The sequence below is a fragment of the Lactuca virosa genome, chromosome 9 (genome assembly GCF_052849685.1).
Source record: "Lactuca virosa cultivar CGN04683 chromosome 9, Lactuca_virosa_CGN04683_v6, whole genome shotgun sequence".
Classification (NCBI taxonomy): domain Eukaryota; kingdom Viridiplantae; phylum Streptophyta; class Magnoliopsida; order Asterales; family Asteraceae; genus Lactuca; species Lactuca virosa.
This window is the reverse complement of record NC_136434.1, coordinates 213,650,143-213,661,489: the sequence shown is the minus strand read 5'-3', so window position 1 is coordinate 213,661,489 and position 11,347 is coordinate 213,650,143. Positions and strand designations below refer to the sequence as shown.

Below are 11,347 nucleotides of genomic sequence, written 5' to 3'. Positions count from 1 at the left end.
ACAGAGTACCCTAATAAAGTGTGTAAGCTTGAGAAATCCATTTATGGATTAAAGAAAGCACCTCGGAGATGGAATCTTTGCTTTGATGAGAAAGTCAAAGAGTTTGGCTTTTCAAGGAGTGAAGATGAATCTTGTGTATATGTCAAGGCTAGTGGGAGTATAGTTAGCTTTTTGGTATTGTATGTGGATGACATACTACTCATAGGAAATGACATCCCAACCTTGCAGGAAGTGAAGTCCTGGCTTGGGAAGTGTTTCGCTATGAAGGACCTAGGAGAAGCTGCCTATATTCTAGGGATAAGGATTCTGAGAGACCGGAGTAAAAGACTAATTGGACTTAGTCAGGTTGAGATAGCAGAAATGAGTCGAGTACCTTATGCTTCTGCAGTAGGCTCGATCATGTATGCTATGACCTACACCCGTCCTGATGCAGCCTTTGCTTTGAGCATGGTTAGCAGGTATCAGGGGAACCCTGGTAAGGCTCACTGGACGGCGGTAAAGAACATTCTCAAGTACCTGCGGAGGACTAAGGACTGGGTCCTTACCCTTGGTGGGAGTGATGACTTGAGAGTTGTAGGGTATAGTGATGCTAGTTTCCAGACTGATAGGGATAATTTCCGCTTTCAGTCGGGCTGGGTCTTTACCTTAAACGGAGGAGCAATTTCTTGGAAAAGTTCTAAGCAGGAGACAGTGGCAGATTCGAATTGCGAATCAGAGTATATAGCAGCAAGCGAGGCAGCAAAGGAGGTGATATGGCTAAAGAACTTCATTGGAGACCTTGGAGTTGTACCAGCTATAAAGGAGCCCATAGAAATTTTCTGTGATAGTGAAAGTGTTGTTGCCTTAGAAAAGGAACCAAGGGATCACGGGAGATCCAGACACATTGACAGAAAATATCATTTCATCAGACATCGAATAGAAGAAGGACTCCTCGTGGCAAAGAGGGTATCATCGGATGAGAACCCGGCAGATCCCCTCACGAAGGGACTGGGTAGGGTTAAGCATCTCCAGCATGCAAGGAGCATTGGGCTGATGGATGATATTAGTTTTAGTAGTTAGATAGTTTTGAAATTTGTAAAGTGTAATTGACATTTGATGATGAATAAAAGTTGTGTTTATTTATGAGTAAAGTGTTGCTATCTTTTGTCAATCGTTTACTATTATTTCTTTTGCATGTTTTGACTTCCATAATATTTATGTTGTGTTTTACATATTATTCAGATTATCCACAGTCAGTCATATGTTGGAAGTAGATATGAATTAAGACTGTCATGAGATGGTTGTAGAGGTTTAAGATGTTGGACATGGCCTCAACACTCATGAGTGCTCATAAGTTCTGAGTATTGGATTCAACTCACGCTCGCTGGCATCACTTCATGGAATTTATCTCGAGTGATCGCGAGACGGTAATATCATATAAGTCTTCAAACCTAGAGATATGAATTGTTGACTATGAGTTGGTTATGCATTGATCGTGCGAAAACGCATTGGTAACTCGATGTTATAAAACGTGTGTTTGTGTATGATTTAACAAGTAGTAGAACAAGCATATGAGTCGAAGTTTATCTGTTCCTTCTTGGATTAGAAGCGATATCTGGGACCCTCGATGATTTTGTTTTGACCTATGTACTGGGCCCGGTCAGAACTAAGTTGATGTGTTCAATTAAGTTCTATGTCAAACAAATCGGAAATCGGGAAACAAACTGCTGGACAAAAGTAAGACATTGTTCCATGTATTTGTCCGGCTGATATCTAGAACAGAGGATTATATGATCACTTATCTGAAATGGCGTATCATCATCTTCTCAGTTCCGAGAGACGTTGAAAAGAGCTACGATTGATGATCGGTTCCTGAAGTCATACTTGCAGTTATAGTTATTAGACTTATCCAAGTGGGAGACTGTTGGATAAGGTGTCTAAGTCCATAACTATTTCTGGTATGTTCATGACCCGACCCGGCATGGTCCATTTGGGTTGCATGGCATCATGCATTTGGATAGACTAAATGAGAGAAATAACACTGGTGGTTTATTAATATATTATAAGTTCTAGTATATTAATAGTATTATTTAATTAGTATTGATCAAGAATTAATTTGGAATTAATTAAGTGATCAAAAGATGACTAATTAAATATATGGGTTGATTATGTAAATCATCCATAACTTGTATAGTGGGCTAAAAGGCTCCATGGATTATCAAGTTGGGTTAAACCCATTGGATGCTCCATGGAGGCTCCATGGGAGTTACAAACCCATGGGTCATGGAAATGAAGAGTCATGTCACTTTAGGGTTTACATGGTGTAACCCTAGATATGACACACTATATAAGGAACATGATACTCACCAAAATCGGTGACACTAAGAACAAGAGAGGGCAAGCCGTTTTTTACAAGTGTTATACATTCTCTAAAGTTATTCCAAAGCATTTGGTGTTGTGTGAAACATTTGAGGCATCACACTTGGGGTGCTAGGCTCTCAAGGTTTTCAAGGAATCATTACAACTACAAGGTATGTAATTCTAGCCATCTTTTATATTAAAAGTTCCCCATGTATGCTAGATAGGATTATGAACCTTGGAAATCATATTTTGCATGTATTTTAGACAAACATAGATCCAAGGTTTTCTAGGGTTGCATGTACACTTAGGAGTGTTAGAATGCTCAAAACCCATCACTCCTAGCTTCAAATCACACAAAAATGGCAAGAAAAGCTTAAGAACACTCAATGGCTGCTAGGGTTTCGATAGTGAGGAGTGGAGGTAATAGAGGATGGAATGGGGGCCTGAAATGTTGCTTAAATAGGGTGCAAACCCTAAAGATTAGGGTTTCTCACTGGCAGCTCTACTCGTCGAGTTCATGCTTGGACTCGCCGAGTAGACTCTTTAAATCCCGCGTCTTTTCTGCCATCTACTCGACGAGTTAGGGCTACCAACTCGTCGAGTAGCTCAACTAAATTCTTGAATAATTTCAATGATTGCGTACGTGGAACGGGGAGTTACACAAGTATAACGCCAAAAAGAATACACGATAGGGCGTAATTTCCATGGGAAGCATAAGATTCACATTTTTATATAAAACAAGATTTTGTTCTAATACTTATAATATTAATACTTTTAGCAAGCCAAGTATCCCATCAAACGCTTTCGGTAACTCTACTCACAAAATGCAAGATAGTGGTGAGGGTGGCGAGCACTAAATGTCATTTAAAATCCAAACTCATTAGGAATCGAAGAGATCTCCTTAAACCTTAACATTTAGAGTGAGCCTAGTTGGGGTGAGACTGACAATGCTTTCAAACATACAAGGACATAATGTTTGTATTTTATGACATATATATATATATATATATATATATATATATATATATATATATATATATATATATATATATATATACATTTTTACCATATATATAGTGCGCTTTAAACAATTTAAATTGTAATGTCTATTAATTTTAATTGGACACGCAAGGACGCAATATCAATAATTAATACATTTAGTCAATATCTAATTCTTTCACTTTTAATTAATTAATTAAACAAATAATTGGCTAATTGAACCAATAAGCATAATGGTTTCCAACTTTAGTAAAATTGACAAATTTGCATGTTAAACTAAATCGATATATATATATATATATATATATATATATATATATATATATATATATATATATATATATATATATATATATATATATATATATATATATGTATAGAACTTAAGGGGAAAGAAAACCAAGGCAACAAATATTAAAAAAACGAAATCTATAAAACAGTCACCAGATCGTGGTGCGACACAAAAACGTGTTTTCTGATCAGATCCCCACGTCATGGAGGAAGATCCACCACGTTGTGGCAATAGAATAGATTTAAGAACACCGATATTTAAAGTCATCCAGTTTACAAAAACAATTAAAACATTTAACATTCAGAAAATAGATCATATCTAAGAATGCAAACTCAATTAAACACACAATAACGAAAACCTGAAGTGCAATAGATGTGTTCATACCACTCTAATACCACTAATGAGTTTTGAGGATCCTTAAACAACAATAAAGGGACAGTGGGAGCAACAACTTTTGATCATCAATAAGCCCGAAAACCGGATCTATAAACAACATATCTTATGCAACTTTAACATGCAAGAAAACATACCTTTTAGAGTTCTTGGAAACCCTTATAGAACCTTGATTAACTGATGAGAGCTAAGAGTCCAAAATAGAACTCCTCTTTCATAGTTGCACCCAAGGAACTCAGGTCAGCAACTTCTGACAAAAACACATGCATTGAACACCATGAATGAAGCTCCAAAAATCAAAATATGTTGGAACTGCAGGTTCCACGTCGTGGCAATGAAGTCGCCACGACGTGGCGTCGCGAATTTGAGGGTTTCAAGAAAGATAAGGCAGGACCGAATTTTCTCTAGGGTTTTGAGATTTCCCATCATCTAATTTCGTCCATATGCTTCTCTATTTGTAGGTAAGGATATAAAACCCTAAACGATAATTATCTAGTCACCTAATAATTATCCATATAAATGGTAATTATGTGACTGCTTAAATTATCCTCGTTTATCCTCCAGAACTTCTAGATTTCATTTAATTTGTTAAATACTATTAATTAATTAACAAATCAAGTCTCTATAATTTTCCCATGTTATTTATTGCTTATTTTTTCCTTATGTGTAACCTAAAAGGACCCTACTATTAATAGTAATATTACCAATCATTCTAACTGTGTTGGGACTTTGGGCACCATTCTCCATCAAATGAATCATAATAATCCACTGAAAAAGGATCGTAGGTTCATTCGTATACTCTATCCCCCCCCCCCATACTTTCATTTATTGACTAATGCATGCTGCCAAGGAATTCCCGAAGCAGTATAGTCAACTTGTTATTTATAGTGATCCCACATGATATCTCTTATAAGATCACTGTTATAGGATTAATATGTGAGAATCGACGGGATGGGTAACTAAGGGTAAAATGTCTTATAGATATTTATATTGTTTTGTTAGATAACAGTTGGTTTTGCAGTTTTATTTATTATAGGTTATTATCATAATAACATCGTGGGATTGAAAATGTCATGTATCTCACCCAACCTGACCTACTCCATTTATATTCATCATAGTAGCGGTGTTAAGATTGCTAGAGACTTGAATTGGATGTTAAGTGATTAAAGACAAAACCTGCAATAGTGTTCAGGACAATAGGTCTTTACGCTGTAACATATGTTGTGTATTGATTATGACATCTTTAGAGTTTTTGTATTTTGAAACATCTTTACTCAAGATATTTTAATAAAACAAAATAATTTCCGCAAAATGTTTTATTTTACTAGGATTTTCCACAAACAAAGATGTTATGGTTTTTGAAAGCGTAAAGAAAAAGTTTTTTTCGGTTCTGGAAAATAGGGGATGTCACAGTATAAGACTGATAATACCGCTCAAGAGAATCCCATGCCAAAATTTTGGTTTTTGGCACAAAAGGCCCCTAAGTCTCATTCTCTTATATTAGTGGTTTTTTTTTCAATTTGTAATGTAGGGTTTTAATGTAATTTTTTTTATTAATACAATGTTTATTTAAGTCTAAAATTTTGTTTTCTAGTTAGTCTAATGTTAAAAAAGTATAAATGATGTGAAGTGGTGACCGTTTCCAAAGGCTAGTGGTGTGGTAGTAAGGATGTAGTGAAGATGATGTGGCGCTGATAGGGCATCACTTTTGTAGTGAGAATATAGTGACCATACCCCTTAGTCTTACAAATTTAAAGCATAAGTTCTTGCATGCCTTCTTATAACAAGTCAAACTCAAGGCCTTGGTGTTTATATAATCGAGACTGAAAAGTTAGATGGTCCTTTTCTATAACTAAAAGTTTCCATTTGATCCCAAATTAGGGAAAATGTCAATAATGGTACTTTTTGGTTAATTTGCAATACAATTGATACATAGATGGACTCACATGTTCTAGATTTTTATTCATGTTTGAAAAGGATATATCCTTCTTCTAACTTCTTTTTTTGTATATCATTAGCATAGGGAGACATCGATGTCTTTCAAAACTATGGATGATAGCTAGGTCTTAGTCTATGTGGGAAAATGCTGATAATGGATGTTTTTTTCCGTGACGCTTCAAGAAATAAAAAAACAAGGAGCATTGTTAACAAGATAAAACAGTAACAAGATCTTCGTTGTAGTTTGTGACTTATATTTCATTCTGATTTGTATATATGGTAGATATATTTTGATTACAACATTTTTGTATACTATTTAACTTGGATTAAAGATTAACATTATTTTCTTTTATTTATTTACTCCTATAATATGTATTTGCAACATTTTAATATTGTCGTCTTCCATTCATAAACGTGATCAAATGTTAATTAGGATCATGCTCACAAAATTTAATGTGGCTAAAGTGTAACAAAAAGCCACACCAATTAGAAAAATTACGATGGCCGTAACAATCATGTATCATCTAACGCAAACAATAGCCACATTTTTTCTTTATAAGTTTTTTATGTGACTAAATGATATCATACGTTACGTTTTTACATAAAAGAATGTAGCTTAAGGTAACAAATAGTCACATCATTTAGAAACTATGTGTTGCTATAACTAATATACAGTGATGGTTTTAACAATTATGTATCGCCAAAAACAAATAATTGTCACATTCTTTTATTTATAAGTGATCGTTATGTGACTAAATGATATCATACGTCACGGTTTATCATAAATAAGTGTCACTAAAGGATAACAAATAGTCACATCATTTAGAAAAATGTGTTGCTATACCTACTATTTAGTAATGGTTTTAACAATTATGTATCACGAAAAGCAAACACTGGTCAGATTTTGTTCTTTATGTGTTTTTTTCGTGTGACTAAATGATTTTATATGTCACACTTTACCGTAAATGAATGTCACTGAAGGATAACAAATGACCATATTGTTATAAGTAATATTCAACGATGATTTTAACAATTATGTATCACTAATACCAAAAATTGGTCACATTATTTTCTTTATTAGTTTTCTTTATGTGAATAAATGATATCATACGTCACGTTTTAACATAAATTAATGTGACTAAAGGACAATAGTTACATAAAATATAAACTAACCATGGTTAACACAAACTCGACTAACTTTATATACGACTAAAAGGTAGGTTATAGCCATACTTAAATGTTGAATGTCAATGTGGCCGTAAGATACCTAAGTAGTCACGAAACACGGTCACACTTTTAACGAAAAAATAAATAAATAAATGTGACGGTAAGATATGGTCACATTTTTAGGCCTTAAAAACTATGGCGGTATGTCATTTTTCTTGTAGTGCAACTTTAAAGCACAATTTCAAATAAGGTCGTATGGTATACAAGTCACGAGACACATTCGTGGCCAGTGAGGGTGCACCATGGTTGTGCACGCCATCCCAGGTGCCATCAAAGTTCTTACCATGGAACAATTTACACGAACATCAATGTTCCAAACCTAACAACCTTGGGAGGAAAAAGAAGAAACTGCTTTAGCTCGTGCTTGTATTTTAGCATCTAAAAACCCCTTCAAAAGAAGAGAACCCATATGGAAATTTATTTGAAACCATTTCCACAACGAAATAGGAAAATGTGTTTATCGACATCTCGACGGACTTTCGTTACAAGTGCACGATGAGGTTAAACATAACCGAGTTCAACAACATTTACAACGACCTCAAAAACACACATCCAAATAGAAGTAACGATTTTGAAGTCATCGGTGTGGAGTTGAAACAATACCAAGAACTCCAACTTAACCGTAAATATTTTTCATTATATCAATGCTCGGTATAAGTTGTGTGATTCTCTAAGATGGTTACCATGGGCACATGCGAATGTTGAAGATGAAAATTAAATTTACTGCTAAGGGGTCGTTTGATAGTTGCTGATTGGGTTTGAAATGTTGACTTAGTCCACATCTGAATGAGTTTATGTTCTTTGATTATTTATCTGACTGATTGTACTGAATGATAAAATTGACCATATTATTCTTATGTTGTCCCTTGTGCTGGATAAAATAATTATAAAAATAAAAATTATCACATAAATTCCAAATTAAACATACATCATTTTTTTAGAACAGCCAAATATTATAAAACCAAACTAGCAAGAAGCTAGAAATTACAAAGAAATATCTAGAATTGGGTTTTTAAGCCAGTCAACCCAATTAGTTTTAGTTTTAAAATTTCTAGAACTAAACCAATTATAAGAAAAATCAACTATATCTTCAAAAATCCGGTTTTTAATCGGATTAGAATCTCCAAAAATGATACAATTACGATATCTCCAAATCACCCATAATGTCATTTGAATAATAGTCTCCAAAACCGTCTTTTTATTACCCGAGATCGAAACCGTATCCAACCAAAAAAATAGATCATGTAGAATATCCACACCCGGAAGCACCAAATCCACCCATCTAAACACCCTTTGCTAGATAACATAAACTTCTTCACATAAAAAGAAAACATGATCTGCATTTTCCACCTATTTATCACATAAAGGACAAAGCAACGAAGGGATATCCAAACCTTTGATGCTAAGATTCCACCTGGTAGGTAAACGGTCAATTAACAATCTCCAAATAAATATATTTACCTTTCTAGGAACGAAGCGATTCCACCTGGTCACAAGAGTACCATCCGGTAAGCACTCATTATCAATATGCTTTCTAACTTCATTCACATTGAAATTGAGAACACCATTCAATTCCCAACGCCAATCGTCTTCCTCTAGGTTCGGTTGAAAGGATCGAATCAACAATAATAAGTCTTCAAATTGACTTTGTAAAGCTCCACCTTCAAAATTACGATTCCAAAGCCAATACCAACCATCTTCCCATCTATCCGCTATAGAACAATTATGATTTTGCTCTAGATAAAACAAACGTGAAAAACGATCTTTTAAAGGAATATTACCTATCCAAGTATCCAACCAAAATCGAGTGGTTCTTCCATTCCCTACCATCTTCTTGAGACACGAAAAAGGAATTATACCCCTTTCATGCATGGTATTAATGGAACCAATAATACGAGACCAAACCCCCGAATTCGTAACTCTATAACTACTACAACAAACACCAATCGGATAATCATACAGAGCTGAAATCACCTTAACCCATAAAGAATTTTTTTCTTTAACAAACCTCCAATGCCATTTTTGGATCAAAGCAAGATTAATAGCCTCAAGACTACCAAAACCGAGACCTCCTTTCTCCTTGGAAGCCAACACCAAATTCCAATTAACCCAAGAAAGTTTCTTAGAACTCCCATAAAATCCCCAAAAAAATTTAGCACGTATGGATTCCAAATATTTCCTAACCTGCGCCGGCATTAGAAAAAGGGACATATATTAGTTCCCTAACGAACCCAGAACAGAAGTAATCAAAACCGATCTACCACCGATAGATAACATATTTGCCTTCCAATTTGACAGTTTTTTCTGAAAATTGTCAATTATTGGCTTCCAACCTTTAATCAAAGCCATACTAACACCCACGGGTAAACCCAGGTAAGAAAAAGGAAGTTTAGCAGGTCTACAACCAGTCACGGTAGCAACCCACATAACCTTGCCAAAATCGATCCCTATACCAAAAAGATTGGATTTATGAAGATTTATTCTAAGACCCGAAGCATAGAAAAAACAATCAAATAAACGAACCAAGCAGATAACATTCTCTCTAGACCACTCTCCCATAAGCAACGCATCATCCGCATAAAGAAAGTGAGAAAGAGTCAAAGATCCAATTTTTATACCTCGAAAAACACCCGCCTCCATAGCATCTGTAATAGCAACATGAAGACCCTCCATTATAAGAATGAACAAAAACGGAGATAAAGGATCACCTTGACGAAGGCCTCTCTGAATAAAAAATTCTTCTGACGGGCTCCCATTTACAAGGACCGAAGCCTTACTCGAGAGAAGACAACCACAAACCCACGAGATCCATTTGGAACCAAACCCGAGAAAAACCATAATTTGTAACAAATAATCTCAATTGACCGAGTCATAAGCTTTCTCAAAGTCAATTTTAAAGACCATAAGTTTCTTCTTCAATCTCTTGTGCCAATCTATAATTTCGTTGACCATAAGGGGGCCATCAATTATTTGACGACCTTTAACAAACGCCGTTTGTTCACTACTAATAATCAAATCCATAACTGTCGCAATCCGCAAAGCCAAAATTTTTGTTATAATTTTATATTGAGCACCAATCAGACTGATAGGACGAAAGTCTGTAAACCAACATTGGACTAGAAACCTTTGGAATTAGCGTAATAAAAGAAGAATTACATCCAAATGGAATTTTTCCAGTTTCAAAAAATTCCACCACGAACGCCAAAATATCTTTCTTTACTAACTCCCAATATCTTTTGAAAAAATAAAAGTGAAACCGTCTGGACCTGGAGACTTGTCGGAACCACAAGCCCAAACTGCGCTTTTTACTTCACTTTCAGTAACCGGAACCTCCAAACTCATAACTTGTTCATTCGATAAGGATTTAAAGTTACTACTCCGCCTAGTAACTTGAATACCAGGAACTCTTTTAAATTTTTCTTTAAAGAAATCATGAAAATCTTTTTTAACAATTGAAGGCGACGTAATCCAAACTCCATCTTTTTTAATCCAAACTCCATCTTTTTTAATACCTTTGATCGCTAGTTGTCGACGTCTTCTATTAATTAAACCATGAAAAAATTTAGAGTTTTCATCCGCTTCAACACACCATTTAACCTTTGCTTTTTGAACCGCATCTTGTGTTTCCATCTTTTCCAATAGCCGGAACTCACCTATAATTCTTCTACGATCCGCCAAAACAGCTTCTGAACTCCCACCCCCATCAATAATAATATCAATATCATTAAGAGTCTTTAGTAACCCTTTTTTCCTGCCATCTTTATTTTTTATTTGTCTGGAATACCAATCACGAATTCGACTTTTGATATGCTTCAATTTATTTTTGAACATTATGAATTTACTATCACCATCCCCTTCAACCTCCAAAGACCACATCTCTCTAAGCATGCTATCAAACCCATCTATATGAAGCCATGAATTATATAGTTTAAAAGGAGTAGGACCAAAATCAATTTCCTCTTGGAAGAGAATAATTGGGCGATGATCCGAAGCCAATCTATCCAAAGCTAGAGCTGTCAAATTTGGAACTCGGTCCACTAAATCAAAAGAGATAAGAAAGCGATCCAATTTACTTAATTTATCTCCCTGGCCATTAACCCTAGTAAATCCGAAACCACCCATAGGGACTTCCCACAAATGACTTTTATCTATAAATTC

The 11,347-nt window shown here is 35.0% G+C and overlaps 1 protein-coding gene across 1 annotated transcript; it reads right to left on the bottom strand.

The window, feature by feature from the left end:
• Positions 1-9,403: 9,403 nt before the first annotated feature.
• On the bottom strand, positions 9,404-9,862 carry LOC145140273 (uncharacterized). The gene has a single exon (XM_079073816.1). It carries the CDS (start codon positions 9,860-9,862, stop codon positions 9,404-9,406), a length of 459 nt encoding a protein of 152 aa, XP_078929942.1.
• Between the last annotated feature and the right edge of the window lie 1,485 nt (positions 9,863-11,347).

What these genes read in the sequence shown, in the direction of transcription:
- LOC145140273 (XM_079073816.1), bottom strand. Translation starts at nt 9,862, where the DNA reads ATGGAGGGTCTTCATGTTGCTATTACAGATGCTATGGAGGCGGGTGTT.